Here is a 22,311-nt window from a genome sequence, read left to right on the forward strand (position 1 = left end):
CCAGCATGAGCATGACTCTTCAGGAGCTCGGCAACAACATGAGTAGCAATGGTGGCTCCCCACTCACCCATTATTGGTTGAGGGCAGGTTTGTTTTGCAAAAGCGCAGCACAGCCAAGGTTGAAGAAACTGCCCGATGCAAAGGCAGGGACGCTTTTTTTGTGGGGAAGGAGGGAATGCCATGCCACAACTTTTATCCCTCACCCAGTGCCACCCACCTACCTCCCATGTCCGGCACTATGTTGTGGGAACTTGGGCGTGATTGGTCTTGAATGCGGGACATGCACGCCCCCCCTGCCATCCTCTGTGCTTTTGCAGATTGGCTGACTGTGGGGCATGGGCCCTTTTTCAAGCCGAGTTGAGTCCTTCCTTGGGATGGATGCCCGGACACGAGGGGCACAGGCTAGGATCGGGTGCCCTTATCCGTTTTTTCCAAAGGTGCTTTTTTCCCTCCAAGATGCAACTAGACTTTCTGGTTTTTCTTTTAAGATGATTGGGTTCTCCTCCAGGAAGCTTCTTCAGCTCTGAGGAAGCTTCTGGATGAGCTGAAGAAGCTTCTTGGAGGAGAAGCAAAAGGTCTTCGAAGAAAAAGCAGAAAGTCCAGCTACCTCTTGGGGAAAAAAAGCATCTGGATGACCGATAATCCTCATAGACATCCCTCAATCTAGCCTTCCTTTCTGATGCCGCCTAGCCTTGCTTGGCTTCCATCCCTTGTGGTGGCCACTCTCCCAAAGCCCATGATAGTTGAGCATCAATAAGTTCTCTTGTAGTATCAAGGGTGGTTCAGAGGTGACACACATCCATGGTTTCCTGATTGCCAGGCCTATTTGGGAAATCGGGCCCTGGTCTGTCCTGAACTTTTGAAGCTGGTGGGTTCTGGATAAAAGTCAAAAACTTAATTTGATGCTGGCCTAAATGTTTTTGTTGGAGAAAGACTTAATTCACCCTAAACTTGTGACTTCTTTCATCAAACATTAGAGTGATTTAGAAAGAGAGAGAGAGAGAAAGACAGAGAAAGAGAAAGAAAGAGAAAGAGAAAGAGAGAGAGAAAGAAAGAAGGAATGAAGGAATAAGAGAGGGAAGGCAGAAAGAAAGTGGGAGAGATACATATAAGAAAGAAAGGAAGGAAGGAAGAAAGGAAGGAATGGAGGGAGAAAAAAAGACAAAGACAGAAAGAGAAAGAGAGAAAAAGAGAAAGAAGAAAAGAAAGAAAGGGAACTTATGTCCACAATTGAGCTCAAAATTTTGGTTGCTAAGCAAGAGCGTCGTTAAGTGAATTTGACCACATTTTCCAAGATGGCCATGCCCACCCGGTCACATGACCACCAACCACTCCCACTCGGTCACATGACTGCTGACCCACTCCCACAAAACAGGCTTCACCCATAGAATAGATTCTAAACTTTTTGAAACCCAACACTGGATAAGACCCACCATTTCTATGTCATCCACATACTTCACAGTATGATTCGTAGCAGACTTGGCACAACAGTCATGGGTCATCAAGGTGAACAGCAGCAGACTCAAGACAAAGTCCTGTGAGGAACCCATACTCACAGAGACAGAATTGGAAGCTTTTCTTCCAACTTACACAAACTGGGGCCACTGAAAATTTGGTACAGGTTTGTTTACAATAATTTTAAATTGTACGTGTAACCATGTACAATTAAAAGATTCTTCCCTGGCTTTTCCTTAGATTCTGCCTGTACTCCACTACAAGAGGCAGACCTATAATCAAGGAAAGCTTGCTTGAACTGTAATAAAGAGACCACTGAATCAAGATGGGTAAAAGCAATGAATCGTTTCTCTCTCCCCCTTGCCTCCAAATATAAATGCTTTTAAAAGACCCACAAATCTCCTTGCAAGGCATATAATATAATAATATACAATAAAAATAATTTGTTAAATTTGTATGCCACTAACTCTCAATGTTTCTGGGCAGCTCACAACATGAAAAATTTACAATAAAATGAAAGAATAGACTAGAATTTTATAGAAGTCATTAAATGAAGACATGTTCTAAAAAGCTGCTTCCTACACCGTGTGACTTTTCTAACTCTCAATATCCATAAAATGCAACTGTATTCTTCAAATAAAAACAGCAGGGGAGAATAATAATGTTGATAATATGACCTCATGGAGCAAGAACCATCTTTAGCTTTCTTTCCACACAGGGGGCTGTTACCCTTTATGCCTGATCCAAACTCTGCAGATTTTGAAAGGGAAATTCTATATTACAATTGTTGCAGGAAAATGTATCATTGATTAAGGGAGTTTTTCAATGTTTGTAGTGAACAATTCTGTCACTTCTAGAAATATCTGATTTGATACAGACATTGCAAAATGGTAAAACCGAAGAACCGTACAAAGTGTTTGAAAATTTTGGAGATATATGATTAATCCTTGAAGAGTGGTAAAGGGCTCCATCATTTTGTAAAACTTACATAAGGCTGCTTTTTAAAAACAAGCAAAGAACCTAAATCTTATCCTAGTTGTAGGTCTATTTAATTAATTAATGTGGATTAAGATTCTAACTATCTTATTGGCTTGGTGGTGGCAGACATTTTCTTATGTATAATCCACCCGCTCAAGTCTGGATTTGGACTCTGTTGTACTTGAATCTCATTACATACAAAAGGCATTTGATTTGGTTTGGAATATATTTTCAAAGGAAGTGATAATTATATTTGGTTTGCCAATAAACTAGGATACTGTAAGTTCTAGTCCTATATAAGAATGGAAGTTTTTTGAGTGACTTTAGCCAATATTCAATCAAATTAAATAAATATTATTTTTAACTGAGCTTAACTACTGGTGATTACATGGAAACATTCATAGAATTTTCTTGGCATTTATACAGAAATAATTCTTTTTCCAGGATCTCTCTTTTCCCTCCTCCCACTTTGTCAGTATCTCCAGTTAAATCATGGAATTACTCTCACATCCAAATATTAAGCAAGTGGTTAACTTTTTCTTACAAGTAATATCAAACACAACATTTTCAGATTTCTGGAGGTTGGCTATATTTTGCCACCTCTCTGAGCCATAAGGAAAAAAAGGCATGTATAACTTCAGTAAAAATTTACAGAGAGAGAGGGAGGGAGGGAGGGAGGGAGGGAGGGAGGAGAGAGAGAGAGAGAGAGAGAGAGAGAGAGAGAGAGAGAGAGAGAGAGAGAGAGAGAGAGAGAGAGAGAGAGAGAGAGAGAGAGAGGGATTAAAATTAAAATATGAGTGAATATTTAAAGTGCAGCCGCTTGAGTTAATTTCAGTTCTCGGTGAGTATGTAAATAGTTTTCTTAGCAACAATAAGGAAATAGTTTTCTGTTGCTTCCTTTGTTTTTTAACTTTTCAAACCAATAAACAGCTCTGGGATTTTCTGGTGGTTACAATCAAACTACTAAATAAATCTGACACTGCTTAACTTTTTTGAGGTCAGTTGAGGTAATTAAGTGCTGTCACTGTTCTGACTGAAGCTATTAAGCAATTAAAAGCCTGACAAAATGAACGTATCTTATTGATTTTCTGAACATTGGTGAACCAGTTTAAAGATGGAGTTAAATCTCCTGCATGCCAGAAAATGACAGTGTGGGTATATTCAAAAGATTGTAAACCGCTTTGAAATTTCTTACCACAGTAGCTGCCTGTTGTAATGGAACTGAGAATGATATGGGAGACAAGGAAAAGAGTCACAATAAGATAAGTTTAGGCTGTGAAAGGAATATGGAGTAGCAAATGTCTCAGAAGGAATCCTCTAATTTCCTGAGCTAGACAGGTAACAAGGGAAAATGTTATTTCATATTTGCAGGCACAGATGTACTAATCTACTTTATTGCAAGACTACATTAACAGAATCTTGCCAGTATGACTGTGTATTTCTCCCTGATGTCTTTGCAGCCAAAGGAAAGATCCCTTTTGAGTCACTTGCCACACCTAAGTTTCTTATTTACTCATTCCTCCCAGGAACACCTCCCACTGCCCTATTATGATGAGATAGTGAGACCATTGGGGGCAGGGACTAAATTATTAAGGAAAATAAATGTCTCTAATTCACAGAAAATTAAATATCATAACATTCATTTTTTTTATTTTAACGTAAGAAAATAAATTATTTCCACTAATTAAGTTTAGTTCAATCCATCAAAAGTATTTTAGGTTTGCATGATAGCAATAGCAATAGCACTTATATACCACTTCACAGTGCTTTCCAGTCCACTCTAAGTGGTTTACAGAGTCAGCATATTTCCCCAACAATATGGCTCCTCATTTTACCCACCTTGGAAGAATGGAAGGCTGAGTCAACCTTGAGCCTGGTGAGATTTGAACTGCCAAATTGCAGCCAGCCAGCAGTCAGCAGAAGTAGCCTGCAGTACTGCACTCTAACCACTGCACCACCACAGCATGATGCTTAAAAATGTAATGTACCCATTAGGCCAGTGATGGCGAACCTTTTTTGGCTCGCGTGCCACAAGTGGGGGAAGCGCAGGGGGGGTCATGTGCAGGCGTGCCGCACCCATAATGCAATGCGCAACCCCCCAGTGCGCATGCGCACACAACGCTCGATCCCCCCATTGTTCCTACATGCTTTTTTCGTCCTCCCCAGGCTCCAGAGGCTTTATAGGAGCCTGGGGAGGGTGAAAAGAGCCTCCCCCACCCCTGGGCCCCCCCGGAGGCTTCAGAGACCATCTGGAGGCTTCCCTGAAGCCTTCGGAACGCTTAAAACGACCATCCGAGCAAACCGGAAGTGACTTCCGGTTTGTTCAGAGGGTCGTTTTAAGCGTTCCAAAAGCTTCAGGGACCTTCCGAACGGTCCCTGAAGCCTTCGGAGTGCTCAAAAGGATCCTCCGAGCAAACCGGAAGTCACTTCTGGTTTGCTCGGACAGTCATTTTAAGCGCTCCGAAGGCATCAGGGAAGCCTCCGGACGGTCCCTGAAGCCTTCGGAACGCTTAAAACCACCCTCTGAGCAAACTGGAAGGGTTGTTTTAAGCGCTCCAAAGGCATCAGGGAAGCCTCCGGATGGTCCCTGAAGCCTTCGGAACACTTAAAACCACCCTCCGAGCAAAACGGAAGGGTCGTTTTAAGCGCTCCGAAGGCATCAGGGAAGCCTCCGGATGGTCCCTGAAGCCTTCGGAACGCTTAAAACCACCCTCCGAGCAAAATGGAAGTGACTTCTGGTTTTCTCGGAGGGTTGTTTTAAGCGCTCTGAAGGCATCAGGGAATCCTCCGGACGGTCCCTGAAGCCTCCGGAAGGCATCTGGGGGGGGCGGGGAGGCTCTTTTTGCCCTCTCCAGGCTCCTATAAAGCCTCTGGAGCCTGGGGAGGGTGAAAAATGGCTTTTAAAAAGGTGAACTCAGCTGGTTAGCGTGCATGCACGCTGGCCAGCTGACAGGGCAGCGCCTCGTGTGCCCTGACAAATGGCTCCGCGTGCCACCTGTGGCACATGTGCCATAGGTTCGCCATCACTGCATTAGGCAGTCCTTGACTTATAATCTGCTGCTTAGGCAAAGTTATGCAGATCTCCCAAAAAGGTCTGACCCAGATTTGAAGTTTTGATGGCTGTACTCCCTGCAGTCGTGTAATTTTGGTTAAATGACAACTGACCTACATTTACAAAATTTGCAGTCATAGGCCCACAATTATGAATATTTTTTTGCCAGAAATGGACATTATTATTTGCTTGCTTCCAGTAAAAAACAACAACAACAACCTCCTATTATGGACAATGGGCTTGATTAACAGCCATGGTGTTCATTTAATAAGTGAACAATCAGAAAAAAAGATCGTAAAATTATACATGAGCACAATTTATGATCACATACTGTATATAGGCTGAATTACATTCATAAGTTAAGGGCTCTTGGTATATCTTACTCAAAGCTTCCAATGTTTTCAGCTTTCTGTTTGCATGTCTTTAACTTTACTCTCACTGTGCTCCCCCCCCCCGATTGTTTATTGAGTATTTTATAGGAAACAGATAACACTAGTATTTCATCTGGAATAGAAAAATACCAGCATTCAATAAACAATATGCATATGCACACACAGTTCAGTCTGTACACTTTTTATTTGCCTGCGTAGAGTAATACATTCATTCATTCACAAAAAGGATTTCTTGAGGTAAATACTATAATTATTATTTTAGTGGTTTCAGAAATACTTACCACATTGACATTAAAAGCATAAAGAAGATCAAAAGGAAGTGCAGCTATTAAATCAATGATAAACCAGGTAGTCACATAGTGGATACAAATAGATCTTGCTTCAAATATTACTTGGCCAGACTTGCTGACATATGTAGTTCGAAAATTTAAAATAATATCTGCTTGACAAAGAGAAAAGTAAGTATTAGAAATTCCAAATGATTCCAAGAGGTAAAAAAGAATATTGTGTACTTTTTAATTTTCATTTAAATCAGTCAACTATAATTAAAAGAGGATATTTTAATGGAAACAAATTCATGTTTTTTGTCAGTACTATAACTTTGCATCAAATATCACCATTGGTATTTCCTAGTTTCTTCCCCATTTTAGCATTGACTTTCTTTTGTAGTTTTCCCAGTATGAAGCTAAGTTTCATAACTTTAGGCTGTATGCTTAATTTCCTATCTTGCTAAACATAGAATAGAAACAGTTGAAAATATACTTCAAGATTGAGACCACATGTAGATCTAAAAATGCTCAATTTATTACTTGAAAATGCAGGCTCTATGCACTAACCAACTTTATTTTCTTTTTCCTTTATTCTTTATTCTAACTTAATTCATAAGGACAGTTTCAACTTGCACCGTGCCATGATGACATTCATGTTGAAGAGAAACAGGAAGATGTAAAAAATCAAGTGCCCAGTAAGAATATTAAAGAAAACTAAAACCAAAACTTGTGTCTAGCAGTAAAGACAAGATGTAGATAAGAGAGTGACAATAAATATTACTGGGAAGGACAAGATCTTTGGAGTACAGGTAACAATCACTCGAAGTTATAATGGCCAGAGAAAGGGTACTTATGGCTTGTAAAGCATTTCTGTCCCTCTATATATTTTTCTTTATATGAACTTCCAATTTAAGTTCCATCTCTAAAACAAACCTTATAGATTAAGGCAAAAATGAAAACCAATTGTTACATTTCACAGCTTTGTTACTGAAATTTAGAACATTCAGATAGGTGTCCCTCTTGCTTTTTCAAGAGGCAACTGGACTTTCTGGGTTTTTTTTTGAAGAAGTTTCGCTTCTCTTCCAAGAAGCTTTTTCAGCTCTGACTGGATGGTGAGGAATGGAAGGATTTATACTCCTTGCAGGCAGCTTGTCATCTGCATTCTTTTAATAAGTTGTTAAGGTCATCTGGAGATTTATCTGTGTCATCAGATACGTGAGTGGTGCAAATTGGTGTGGAGCCTTCTTGGAACTGTTGAAAGGACTATGTTGTAGACTGGAGGTAGATGATATTGTATTCCTCCCACTCTGTTGAGAGAGGGCTGTTCAATTTTGACATAGATGGCCTCTTGGACTTCTTTTTCCAACCAGCAGTCCTCTCTGTTCAAAATATGGACTTTGCTGTCATCAAAAGAGTGGCCTTTGTCTTTTAAATGCAGATGGACTGCTAAATCTAGTTCTGATGGGTTTGTTCTCCTTTTTTGTGCCATGCATTTATGGTGGTTGATTCTCCAATGTACACATCTGCACATGCTCACTGCATTGTGCATATGCCATATTGCTCTGTTTGTGACTGGGTGTTTTATCCTTGGGGTGGACGAGCTTCTGCCTTAGTGTATTCTTGTGTTTAAAGTGTGCATGTATGTTGTGTTGGATGAAGATTTTCCTGAACTTTTCTGATATTTCTGCAATGGATGGAATGACAATATTGCTTCAATTATTGTTCTCTTTAATGTCTGTTATGGAAGAATTTCTCTAGGATCTTTGTTGAGATTTGATGAAGGCCACTTGGGATAGCCACATCTTCAGTGGGCTTCCTTGATGTGTTTTAGTTCTTTGTCTTTCCCATCTTTGCTGGTAGGCGGTCCTTCACTCAGTGGTGTAGAATTCTGATGACTTCCATTTTGTGCTCCAATGGTTGGTGAGAATCAGAATGTAAATATTGATCTGTGTGGGGGGTTTTTCTATAAATTTCAATGTTAAGGCTTCTGTCTTCCTTCATGTGTATTACACAGTCCAGGAATATTATTTTTCTTAACATCTTTCCATGTAAATTTGATGTATCTGTCCACAGAGTTGGTATGTTTGGTGAATGCTTCCAATTCCTGTGTTTTGATCTTGACTCAAGTATCATCCATATAACTATACAAGTGAGGGGTAAAATTCCTGTGAAAGAGTCTAGGACTTTGGTTTCTACCTCTTCCATATAGAGATTGGCACAATGGGGGGCACAGGTGAAGCTATGGTGCAGACATTTTTGCCTGTAGAAATCTTAATTGCATTTAAATAGGTAATGGTCAGACAGAGGTCTAGCATGTAAATGACTGGCCTAAATGATTCACTAAAAATGCAAATAACCAGCTGTCTGCAAGGAGTATAAAGCCTTTGATTCCCCACCGTGCAATCAGAACTGAAGAAGCTTCTTGGATGAGAAGCAAAACATCTTCAAAGAAAAACCAGAACTGCCTCTTGAAAAAGCATCTTTGGGACAACTATGACCTGGATTGTTAAATCGGGTAATGGAAAGGCACACTCAGGCTAAAGCCAACAACAGCTCTTCATTGTAACAGAACAAGTATGTACAATCCAGCAAAGGTTGAGTCTGACAGCAGCCCTTTTATAGGAAGCTGTCAGACCCTTCAACCAATGAGATTAAACCCCTGTTCTCGCCGGAACAGAGGATCTTGGTGGAAACCATTGTAACTGTAGCTAGTATTTAAAACCCCTCCCCTCTTAGATGGAATCATCCTACTGGTAACTTAGTCATGCAGGCAGGCGGGCTTTTTGGTAGCTCTGCCAGACCTGCACAGTTCAGTCAGAGGGTGTTCTTCGGACAGGTCAGATGAACCTATTTGCTCTGCAGCTTTGCTTGGTGGAAGCTCCTGGAACCTTTCACAGGCTGCGGCTGGCCCTTCTAGAGCCAGTTTGCTTGGAGCTTGATGCGGGCCTGCAACACAAGTAGCTAAGTATCCCGGTGTCTTTGGATTTGAATTGGCTGTGGAAGGAGTGACTTTGTGCTCCTTTTGGATAGGGCTTTGGCTAACTCGTGCAGGAGTTACCTCTGGCTGCCTAAGAGTGGAGTTGTAGAGGTAGCCACGGAATTGGTCAATGTGCCTTCTCCAATTCCAACTATCCTAGAGCTCTATGAGATAAGATCGAGGCCCAATGATGCCTATCACTGTGGCAGGAATCAACAGAGTTCCCCCGGCGTAGTTGTGGGTGTAAACTGAATCCCTTATGCTAAAATTCCAAAGTCTGGGGCGATGCAGCAGAATAGTTTGGGTGTAGCTGGTCTAAGTGGGACCCTAGCTGGTGACCCATCCGAAGGTCAGAGGGGCTTCTCCCTATAGTGGCACTTGGTGTGATGTGTTGAATTAGAAGAAAATGGTCAACCTGTGTTTGCCAATCTCCTGGGCCCATCCTAGATAGGGCCTCTTTTGCAGATCTCACCATTCTCTCTACCTGAACATTGGAGGTTGGATGGAATGGCGCAACCAGGGCATGTCTGATTCCCTGTGCTGCTAAGTAGGTCTCAAATTGCATGAATTGGGGCCCATTGTCAGAGACCAGGACATTGGGCAGGCGTGTGTGAAAAAAGTCTCCGTAGTACCTTGATGACCGCCTCTGCCATAGTGGAGGTCATGAGGACTACCTCTAGCTATTTCAAGTAGGCGTCCAAAACTACTAGGAATGTCTGGCAGAACTGGGCCAGAAAAATGAATGTGCATCCTAGACCACGGTGCTTGAGGTCGCTCCCACTCCTTTGCAGGCGCCTCTGGGAGAGCTGGTCTGGACTCCTGGCACAGTGTGCAGGTAGCCACCCATTCTTCAATCTCCCTGTCCATGTTAGGCCACGTAACTCCTGGCCAAAGACTTCATCCTGACAATTTCAGGATGCCCTATATGTAAAGCCTCTAATACTGCAACTCGCAGTTTGGTTGGAACAATGACCCAGTCCCCCCACAGCAAACAGCCATTAATAACAGACAATTCATCTCTCTTACAATAGTACATTTTGAAATCAGACCCAACAGGCCCCTTGGCAACCCCCTCCACACCCAGTTCAAAATTCGTTTGATGGTGGAGTCTTTTGCAGAGTGGTGGGCAACCTCACTAGATGAGACAGGACCAGTCTCTAAGCAGTCAATAAGAAGGACTGGCATCTTGGGGCTAGGGTCAACAAGAAGTTCTGGCAGTGGGCAGCTACTCAAAGCGTTGGCATGACCCAAAGTGGAGCCTGGTTGATGGATGAGATGATAGGTGCAGGCTGCTAGGAAAATAGTCCATTTTTATCCGCGGCGATAATGACACAGGAGTAGGTAGGTCCCCAGCCAGCAAGCCCAGAAGCAGTTTGTGGTCTGTAATTAGATCAAAATCAATGCCTTAGAGATACTCATGGAACGCTTTTACACTGACCACTGCAGCCAAAGCCTCACGGTCCAGCTGGCTGTTGGTCCACTCGGCAGCAGACAAAGTCCTTGAGTAATAGGCTATGGGAGCCTCGGTTCCATTGGGCATGCAGTGGCTGAGGATGGCTCCAATGCCAAACAGGGAAGCGTCACAAGTCGACACCAGTGGCAGGGTCTGACTGTACTGCACCAGGAATGTGTCTGCTGACAGAAGTCTTTTTACCAAGGCAAATACGGCTGCCTTGGCTCTGCCCCAGGACCACTTCACGTTCTTCACCAGGAGACGATGTAAGGCCTCAGCAATGGTGACTTTCTGTTTAAGAAAGACGCTGTAGAAATTAAGGAGCCCGAGGAATGCCTGCAGCTTGGTTATATTGCGAGGTGTAGAGGCATCCTGGATTGCTTGGATTTTTTTAGTGGTCAGGTGAATCCCAGAGCCATTGATTAGGTACCCTAAGAATTCAACCCTTGGCATGTTAATTTAGCATTTTTCTTTTTTGAAACAGAGGCCTTTGTCTCTAATTCTGGTCAAAACAGTTCATAAGCATTTGAAAAGTTGTGCCTCATTTGCAGCCGATACCAAGATGTTGTCAAAATAGGGGACGACTCCTGGAATCACCTACAAAAGCTGTTCCATGACATTATGGAACAGTCCAGGGGTGATACTAACTCCAAGTTGCAGGCAGTTGCCTTTGAATGCACCCCTGTGTGTCACAATGGTTTGGTTACATCCCTAACAGCCTCTGCCGTAGTGCCATGTACAGGAAATTGTTGGTATGCCTGCGCCATATCCAATTTAGTGAATACTTTGCTGGGGCCTAAAGAATGTAATAAATGCTGTACAATGGGTACAGGGTGAGCACTTTGTTGTAAAGCTTTATTGATTGTGCATTTGTAGTCCGTGCAGATGCAGACAGACCCGTCAGATTTGACAGGTGTCATTATAGCATGTCTCCCAGCATGCGTGATCAACCGACTCTAGGATTCCCTGGCCTACGAGGCGATGTCAGGGCTGCATAGATGCTCCTTCTTCAGGCTAGGGATAGCCCACTAGAGTATAGACCATGGCATGATGGTCAGTGATAACCCCGTGTCGATTTCCATTTTGCATGGAGAGCTCCTGATGAGGACTGTGACCTTCAGCTTTTTGGGCCGCCTAGTGCGGACTTGGCCGATTGAGGTGTGGTAGGTGACTCTTGTGTCGCCCTCTGAGCATAGTGGTGGTTGCTGCCATGCCTCTTGGTTGGGCCTCTGCTGGCAGTTAGGCCGGTTTCTGGGCTGCCAGGTCATTGTGGGGTGCTCGCTTCTGCAAACCTTGGCGATGTGCCCCTTTAGCTTGCAGCGCTGGCAGATAGCTTCACAGAAACAGCAAGATGATCTGGCATGGTCTCCTCCGCAGCTTGTGCAAGGTGGGAAACATGGTTCAAATTTGCGCGCCGGGTTGGCTGACTACTGCACATGTGGCAGCTGTCATCTTTGTCTTCTGAGCTCTCGGCCTCTGCAGCTTCACAATGTACACATGCGCTCTTTCACATGTCTTGTGGAGTGCTTTGGTACTGCAGGGTTTCTGTAGACTTAACGGCCGATTCGGATGCCCTGGCTTCATCCAAGGCAATTTGTAGAGTGATGTTAGATTTGGCAAGTAACCTTCTCTGCAAATTAATGTCCCGCACACTGCATATAATGCGGTCTAGTATAAGTTTGTCTAGGTCTTGGAACTCGCAGTATGCTGGGGCCTTCTTTAACGCAGCAAAGTACTCGTTGATCGATTCACCTTCCTTCTGATTACGAATATTAAATTTGTGCCGGCGGACATGCTTATACGGCTTGGGAGTGTAGTGTGTCCTCAGCATCTGTTGGAGCACTAGCCAAGTGACCGATTATAGCGGCATTGGCTCAGATAGGTCTTTGACTGTTTTGAACACTTCCCATCCAGAGTAACCCAGGAACATGTTCTTCTTCCGGCCTTCAGGAAGGGCAGCCTTCATGAGGTTGTTGGCTTTGAGGAAGCAGTCAAACCTCAACATATACGATTCCCAGTGTTCGGTAACTGGATCATATGGAGTTGGTAGGGCGTGCATGGCCATTTTGTTCTGAGGGTGTTTTGAGTTTGCTGCTCAAAGTTGGCTGCTCGAAGCCGCACTGAGCTCCAGGCTGGGTTTACTTTCTGGATTGCTACACTCTTTTTGGTTTGCCTAGTTGCCTTCCAATCTCATCCTTGTCGCCAGTGTTAGATTGGGTAATGGAAAGGCACACACAGGCTAAAGGCTACAACAGCTCTTTATTGTAACAGAACAAGTATGTACAATCCAGTGAAGGTTGAGTCTGACAGCAGCCCTTTTATAGGGAGCTGTCAGACCCTTCGACCAATGAGATTAAACCTCTGTTCCCGCCGGAACAGAGGACCTTGGTAGAAACATTATAACTGTAGCTAGTATCTAACATGGATGATGAGAATCTCCATAGACATTCAGATCAGTGTTGAATAATTAATCATTATCAAGAAACTATTTTTATTTCAGAATAAAGCAAATGTGACTTATACTTATTTGGTAACAGAGATTTTAGTAGTGTAGAAGTACAGTAGTAGTAGTATTTATTTATTTAGTCAGTCAATGATTAGCAAATAGAGTAAAACAAATTGATACAGCATATACTAAAAAAGACCATATATAGGTATTAAATATATTGTTCTATTACTGTATTAATACATTAATTAACCAATAATAATATATTTAACAATTAAAAATAATATAAATATCCCTAGCAATGTATAATTGATGCAATAACTATCTAAAGTGATATTCAGGGTAAAAGTAAGAACTTTCTAAAATAATACTTCTTTAATGTTTTTGTCTTGTTTTCACTGTAACAACACAACATTTGCCAAGGTAATAGGTTTTTTATCCTGGAGAATATAATCCATATAAAATTTGCCTAATGTGCCTGGTATTTATCTGCTAGGGGTAAAATATAAATCTACAAAATTTGCAATATAATATGTGCAAGTTGTTTTCAACTTATACAATACAATAGCAGAGTTGGAAGGGACCTTGGAGGTCTTCTAGTCCAACCCCCTGCCTAGGCAGGAAACTCTATACCATTTCAGACAAATGGCTATCCAACATCTTCTTAAAAATTTCCAGTGTTGGGGCATTCACAACTTCTGGAGGCAAGCTGTTTCACTGATTAATTGTTCTAACTGTCAGGAAATTTCTTCTCAGTTCTAAGTTGCTTCTCTCCTTGATTAGTTCCTTATTGCCACACAGACAGATATATTTATTTATTTATTTATTAATCCAATTTATAGGCCGCTCCCTCTCCACCAAGGGACTCGGGGCGGCGTACAATTCATTACACAACAAATAAATAACGAGGAGGAGATATACAAAACATTGTACAATACATAATAAATAAATAATCAATTAGTTAAGAACAACATAATGCAATTAAAACAATTAAAATACCCAAAGTCAAACTTAGTTTAAAATTTAAAAATTATCCAGGGGGATTAGAAAATATAGTTATAATTCTAGTTATATAGTTATAATAAAATAATATACTCCACTATGCAGATTTTACTATACATGCCTTGGATGGAAGAACACTGCATCTGACTTTTTTAAAATGTTATTTTAAACTTAGATAATATTAGGTTTTGAAGATAATAAACTGGTTCTCATATATTCCTATTTATCTGCATTCTGTCATGTTGGAACAGCCTGTTGACTTACATCTGAAATTCTACATTTATTATTCTTTGGATAATTAATTGTTGTCTTGATAATAGCCCACTGATATTAAAAATAATATAGAAACAGCCCATATGAAGTTAACCTATGCTCCCTTGTCTGTTTCCAGGAGAAATTTATTAAAACTAGTGGGGGTGGTGGTGGTGGAAAGAATTGTTATGAAGTCAGTATACAGTACAATTGCTATAGCCCAGTCTCTGACCTGTGGGCATTTGGAATTTCATTGGGAGCAGCTAAAAATGACTGCAAAAAAATTTATCTGCATAGTTTCTTGCAATTTCTTCTTCATATAAATTCTTGGGGATTTTTTTTTGCCTCATAATGAATTTGAATCAATGCTTTAAAGCTACTAAGTGTTCTCCACCAATATAAAAAAAAATAGTGTTTATCCACCTAAAGGCTAATTGCACCACCTGATTCTGACCAGCATTCCATATACTTGAGTGAACTGACCCCAATTATTTAAATGTGTGAACCTGTGGTAGAATTTCCATATACCCATCTTAGCACATCAGAAACACCCAATGCTTCTTTACATGACAATGCAATTATAAACATCTGTTGAATTAAGGTAGACAAAACCATTGGCTCTCAGGTTTTGATAAATGGAAAAATCTGATTTTTGCTAAGAAAGATATTCAACATTCTGGAGACTGGAGGAGCTATTTTATAAAAATTTAATATACAAAATATATAGAATAACCATCTTAAAAATAATGTTCTAACATTATAGTAAAATTATATTCAGAATTGAAAAGCTGAAAAAGTTAAAATTGTTAAAATATTGTAAAATAGGAAACTATTGATCAGTATCTACAATTTGCAATTTCTATTATTTATGCATCCCATAGTTAGGTTTATAGTCACATTGCTTTTTGCTACAGTACTGATAAATCCAAGGTACAGCATATTAACTATCAAATAAATGTTTAAATCATGACAGGTATTTTAATATTTTCATATCCTACAAGATAAGAAACATATATTGCCCTTAAGCTAATCATACAATTCTGGTGGATGTCAAATTCCAAAGATCAAAGGGATTTTGCAAGAAATTGGAGTTGCTGGTATTATTTCTCCTAAATCCAAACTCTGCATGTTCTTATTTTTTGCTTTAATATTATTTCTTGCTTCAATTGAAGCCAGGTATTTGCAGTCAAAAACAGGTTTCTGTCATTTTCAAATTTTCAGGTAGATCTTTGGAGTCCAGTTTATCATTTTCAATTTGTCCAGTTTTACATACTTCTCAAAACAAATTCACATATGAACATTTATCCTTATATCCTTATGAGCGTATGTATGCCTAATATGGATATTTTCCAAATAATTTCACTGATCCATAATTTTTATCAATCCTTACATTTTTCCAAGTAAGAGCCAGGTTTGGACTAATTGTTAAGGTTAGAGGTTAGAAAACAGGAAACTGAGTTCTAGTCTCATTTCAGCATGAAAGCCAGCTGGATGACTTTGGGCCAATCATACATTCTCAACCTAAAATGTCAGGCCAATGAATCAATCCTGTCACAACAATGGATCTACACTTAGCTGATTTAAAAAAAAAGATAAAGCCTGCAATTGCAGGAAAGTTACACATTTTTATTGTTTTCCTCAGTTATCAGCATTCATTTGATTTATTATTTGGAAATTACACATCATAAAGTGAACAAAATATAAATTAGTTTTGGTTCGCCTATGGCTGTCCTTAGAAATACTTCAGTTAATAATGTGTCATCATTAAAATGTATCTGTTCACATACTGACTGGTTTATCTAGAATTGACTCTTGTCATCATAGTTCTTATAGAACCTCACTCTCAGTTGCTCACCCACTTCAGGCTGTTAGTTTTCATTATTATTAAAGGCCTAAATGGTTTGAGTGATATCATTAGGTATTTATTTATTTACTACATTTTCATACCATAGCCCTAGGAAAGCTATGATTGTTTCCAACAATCATATAACCAAGAAATCCAAAATATATTAAGATATGTGGTTGTAATTAGTAGTAGTAAAAGATAAGAGCCATGGATATTTTTGTATCTATATGAAAAGCTAATAAAACAATTAAAGGTGATAGTTGATATCCAGCTAAATATCTTTAACCATAGACTTGGCCAGGAACTGGAGTGGAAGATCATTGCTTAGTATTTGAATGCTGTGGGGACCTGGGATAAAACAGGCAGATGCTGAATCCTAGCAAGATAGAGTAGCTAATTGTTCTGGCTTCATGTTATTTTGGACTGGAGTTGCTCTACCCCTGAAGGAATAAAATAGAGGACTTAAAGCTTCTGAACTACAGACAGATGACATGACCAAGGCACCTTTTCTCCAGCTTTGGTTGGTACACCAGGTATGGATGTTTAGGGGAGGCGGGCGGGGGTGTGTGTGCAATAGGATACTCCAATTTATGCTCTTATCATCTCACACCATCTATTTCTTGGTATGTGAAAACTATTTTATTGGAGTAACACATACTGAGGTCCTTGATTGGCTGACAATATATTTCCGGGTAAATTTAAAGTCATTTGGAGTTGAGTCCTTGCAGGACCATCTTTTTAAAGTGGAGTCTATCCCTCTCTGCATGTTCAGATTCCTCTCACAAAGAATGTCAGAATGGTGGGAATTCAGAGGTGGAAATTTTTGATGGCCTTCTTGGTTCTCTGAAAATTATGCCACAAAATATTCTTCTTATGGCTCCCCTTATGATAATCCTTAGTAAGGCACCTAAGAGTAGCTTTTTTAGTTGCATTTTGCATGACAAAGTGTTATTCTATGTATTAAGAATGGTTTTAACGTTATCCCTGCTTTTAAGGTTTTTTTAAATGGTTATTTCACGATTACATTTTATTATTATTATTGAGATTCATTGATAGAGTGGAATATACTGTAACTCTCAAAAATAAGCAAATACTTGCAAATCACAATTTAAGTAATGAATTGACAGGCCATGGTAATCACATTTGCAATTAAGCATAATTAGAGGCACTAACATTTCCAACTCTTCACTAAGGTTTCAATTTGACTGGCCACCGACATGCTTTGATAAAATAATGGTAATTATTTTCACATTAACGTTTTTAATTGATTTACTTTATTTTTAGTCAGTTTGGAATTGTGGGTGAGACTGCAGCACTTTAAATTAGGATTAATGCTGGAGGAAGGGGGGAAGGAGGGAGGAAGGAAAGAAGGAAGGAAGGAAGGAAGGAAGGAAGGAAATTTGACAGAACACAAATCAGTTTGTAGAAAATTACTACACCTTCACTGGATGTGGTTACAGTGATTGCATAGGCAGCTAAGCAGAAGAGAGATGGGCAAATTCAGCTTCTATGCCCAGAGGTGTGCAAATATCATCCTTGAATGTGCACACACAGCATCTGATGCTAATATGGTTTTTGACAAGCATGTCAGGTTTTATAATTGCTTTTTCTCAGTCCTACTGCCTGATTTGCTTATAAATATACATAAGATAGAAGTTCCTTTTTGTGACCATCTATTATGTCAGAAGAATATTGCCACTGAAGAGCTTCTGATGCAAAACAGTCACAAATTTGGAACATTTCTCTTGGGCTTATTGTTCTTTACCACTTTCCCTGTCACCACTTGCATCACATCAGTAATAAAAAAATGTTTAAAAACTTTTTTCAACTTTATTATCAGTAATAAAAGAATGCTTAAAAGCTTTCTTCTCTACATTTTTACTATAAATGAATAGCCATTATCCTACAAATTTACATTTACAAATGATTAATTAGACTTGAGCTTCTGAATATCTCAAAACTGACACATATATTTAATTGGTCTCATTGCCATTCTAATGTTTGGAGGGAGGGGAAGGGCATTCTTTTAGGCACTGAGGCATGTAAGATTTTGATATATTTTCCATATATATTTTCTTCAGTTTTTCAGTTGAGCTACATTTTTCCAGCCTACTTTGAAATAAAATCAGGACAATATTAAAACTTGCTTTATTAGTTGGATTTGTATTTTATTTATATGAAGTTATATAAATTCATTTCACTATATTAATTTCATTTCAATTTTTTAAACATCCTCTAAGCAAAAGAAGAAAGGTTTTAAACACATACCCATTTTCAAGCATGTTTCTCAAGACCTGCAAATTGAATTTAGTATTTCCATAATATAATAATCTGTAAGCTTTTTATGATTCTCATACACTATTATGGATTTAGAAATACAGACCTTCCTTGATCTATACTGATATAGTGCCCTTTGTATTTGGTGTTATAGTGCTATCATTGTATTTGAACAAAGACAGATTGTGCAGGGCCACATTTTATTCACAGTTTCTTCCAGAAAATATATGCATGGGATTCTCAGTGATGCATACCAGCATAATTCACAATACTGTAAACAGTTCCTGCTATTTAGTAACCTTGGAGGTGAACCTGAACAATTCAAGCCTAATGTAACAACTGGATCCCTCAAATAATTCCACTGATGCGGAATAAATACCAAAGCCTTTTTAATGTGCTTTATCACTAATAATTTTTCTGTTCCTGTAAAAGCACCTTGGGTGTGTTTTAGCAATGGACTTATTCATAGTTGTAGCATCAACATCACATGAAACAATGACTGGTCTCTTGTATTTAGTTGATGAGATCCCAGGTATGCTGTACAGGCTGGCTGACTGCTATTCTTGCAGTTAGTCCTCCCATCTCCCAAGCTCAACAAATATCTTTCCAAGAGTCTTTTCTGTAGCTGCTGCTGCTGTTGAAAATTAGAAGAACAAATTCTGGCACTGAGCAGCTACCCTTGCGAAAATAGTTTTCTTCCTGTGATCGTTGGCAGGAGGGATAACAAACAGGGCCAATGTTAGCATCTCAACACAAGCACATTGGAGCTCATTAGATTGGCAATTACATCCTCTCTTTTCATTTGTTTATTTACTTAGTTAAAACAAAAGAGGCTAATTATATTATGTTTGCTTTAAACAATATGCTATACTTCCTACAAGAGAATGATGCTTCTTCCCTAATATATTTCTTATGAGGCCAGAACAAATTTATTATATTCCTTTAGTCATGATAATGGACTGATTTAGATGAATTTAAAACTAAAAATTCTATGTCTTCAGGTCACTTATGATGAGTTTGAAAGACAGGTATGTCCAGGCCCTAAAATTACACCACACCATTGCCTGCTGTCGCAGTCTTCTTCAACCTAGTGTTCTCCAGATATGTTAGACTACAATTCCCATGCTGAGTAGCAATTATGAAAGTTGTGATTAACAGTTTTGGATTTTTTAAAGTGTTACTAGATCAATTCACTCATTGCTGCACAGGTTTGTTACCATCCTAGAATGGAATATTTGCAAATGGCTCCATCCTCTGTAAAGTTCTGCAAGACACTGTCCAAATTGATAATAAAACCTTTTCTTTATTACAATTTCATGCAAGCCTATACTGCTAACTCATTAATCAGATAATTGACTTGTGAAAGTTCTTTATATTTGTCCAGGACACGATCCTGATGAGAAAGCTATCCCAATCCTGAAGTGTTTCCATCTCCAAGAAAGGAACCTCTTTAACTTCTTCAAGTTGAACTTACTAATAGCTCTGACCAGCAACAAACTCATTCGGTCTTCATGTCAGAGCATATTTATATGAGGGCAAAGATTCAGTCTCCTAGCTGTGGCTTGGTTTCTGAATATTTCATTACAAGGCTAGGTAAAATCTTCAGCAGAGTTTAGGAGATATCAGTGTGTGTTCTTCGGTTTATGTTCTGTTGTTCTGCTTTATGTGTAGGTATGTCAAATGAAGTTCTTCTGATGGGCTTTGTGATGGGTCAGATGTGAGTCATCAGTGAGTCTTGTGATAGGTCTTGTGATAAGGAGATTACATCAGGTTAGGGTCATTGGGAGGTGAACTGCTGATGTGGGGGGTTGCATGGGTTGATTGGGGGTTGGTACTGTTTCTTGTTGGCTGTTTGAATTCTGAGAGCTTCGTAAGCTGGAGGTAGATCAATGTGTCTGTTGATGGAATTGCTTGTAGAGTGCCAGGCTTTGATGAACTCACAAGTGTAGCAGGTGGTAGCATGGCCGATTATTTTTTTTGCTTCAATTGAACTGGTGCTGTTTGGTGTCAGTGCGAATGGTGATAAAGGATTTGGGATTGTGGTGCTTGACTGGCTGTGTGTGTGTGTTGTGGTTTGGGTGATATACAGCTTGAGCAGGGTATTGGATTAGAAGACCTTTAAGGTACTTCCAACTGCTAAATATTTCTTGAATTTTTTTAAAGAAAATGTTAGCATGTTAAAAACCTTTTGCTCTTTCCTATTCTAGGAACTTGTCAGATTGAACATCTTTAAAATGTGATTTCCCATCTGCAAACTAAACCTGCACAACTATCAATATTCTATACTCTTTTTGCAGCATCCGTATGCCAAGTATAACGTAGGTAATATTCACCTAAATGTTTTAAATAGTCAATTTCATAGCATCTATTACATCTCTTTTAGAATAGCAATAGCAATGGCAATAACAATAGCAACAGCACTTAGACTTATATATTGCTTCACAGCTCTTTCTAAGCAGTTTACAGAATCAGCATATTTCCCCTAACAATCTAGGTCCTTGGGAGGATGGAAGGCTGAGTCAATCTTGATTCAGTGAGAATCAAACTGCCAAACTACAGGCAGGCTGCAGTCATTAGAATTAGCCTGCAATACTTCATTTTAACCACTGGGCCACCACAAATCATAAATACAATGTCCCATACTTTTGTAACTATGGAAAACTATAGTATGAGACAACTATTAATTGTGCTGTAGGTTTATATTATTTATACAATGAATTTTATTCTGAAATAAGATTACACTATGTGTAATATTCTGCGAAAACTATTAGCCTTATTTATCTTTTATCCTTGCTGTTTCGCTAAGTTTCTGAACACATTTAAATCTCTTTAACAAATATAAATATGCAGATACTGTTAATTGGAAGTTTATGTGAGACAAACTATCTATCTAAGCCAAACTTTTCTACCCAATTCTTGAGAGACTTACTGCTATCATTACTATAAAAGTACAAGTACAGTTCTTTCAGGTTATATAAACACATAGAGAAAAGGGACAAGATTGGTCTAATTCAACTTTCAAAGTATATTCACCATGAGATTTGACTCTAGTCTCCTCCATCCAAGATTTCTATATGGTTACAATCTCAGTCTATGTCAAGGATAACTCACTACAGTGAACTTGCCAGCAATTTGCTGCATACCTCTTGTATTTCTGGATTGACTTCCTTTATTTTGTTATTATTGGAATTAATTTAACTTTTGTATTTGTTGAATTGTCATGCAGCGAGTTGTCCTGAGGCAAGTTGGTCGCAGTGAATTAGCCATGGCAAGTTGGCCCATTCTGATACAGGTAGTAAATGATGCCAAATATATGCACCTGCGACATCACTTCTGCATGAGCTGCATTGATTACCAGTGTGTTTCTCGGTGCCATTCAAGATTATGACCTTTAAAGCCCTACAAGATTTGGAACCAGTTTTGAAAAGAAATCACCTTTTTATAAGAGTCTCTACTCATCCAATCAATCTAGTGGAATGGGCATGCTGCAGATCTGGGTGCAGAGCCATTGCTAAAGATTTATATCAGATTTCAGACACTATCATGAAATTCTCACTTCATCATAATTAAACTCCCCCCCCCCCCGATCTGTATATGAATTGATATGAAGAGCTATCCCAAACATGGTACACTTTTTGATAGTTTAGTGGGAAATAGGGATAGAAATTGTGTAAGTGAAAAAGAGCACAATATATTTTTAAAAGTAGATTTTTAGAAAAATCTTTTGATCTATTTAGGATCTGATACCAGATTTTGCAAAAGAAAGCAAAGAATTAAAGAATAATTGTAATCATGGCAGAAAGCAAAACTCAGCAATTTCCGTTTCTAGAACTGGCATGTATAGCTACCTCATAAGTATTGCAAAAACAAAATACTCGTGGACACCAAGCAGTGACTTATATGGATTCTGCT

The 22,311-nt window shown here is 39.3% G+C and overlaps 1 protein-coding gene across 1 annotated transcript in view; it reads right to left on the minus strand.

Annotated features, from left to right (window-relative positions):
- The window catches only part of KCNH8 (potassium voltage-gated channel subfamily H member 8), a gene marked incomplete at its 5' end in the record, with an annotated part of 204,572 nt that overhangs the window by 64,381 nt on the left and 117,880 nt on the right, over window positions 1–22,311 (minus strand). The window contains one exon of the mRNA XM_081971642.1: window positions 6,159–6,316. Coding sequence (XP_081827768.1) covers window positions 6,159–6,316 — 158 coding nt within the window. The remainder of the gene's footprint in view (window positions 1–6,158; window positions 6,317–22,311) is intronic.

Source organism: Natrix helvetica (genome assembly GCF_964273705.1).
Source record: "Natrix helvetica genome assembly, chromosome: Z".
Classification (NCBI taxonomy): Eukaryota; Metazoa; Chordata; class Lepidosauria; order Squamata; family Natricidae; genus Natrix; species Natrix helvetica.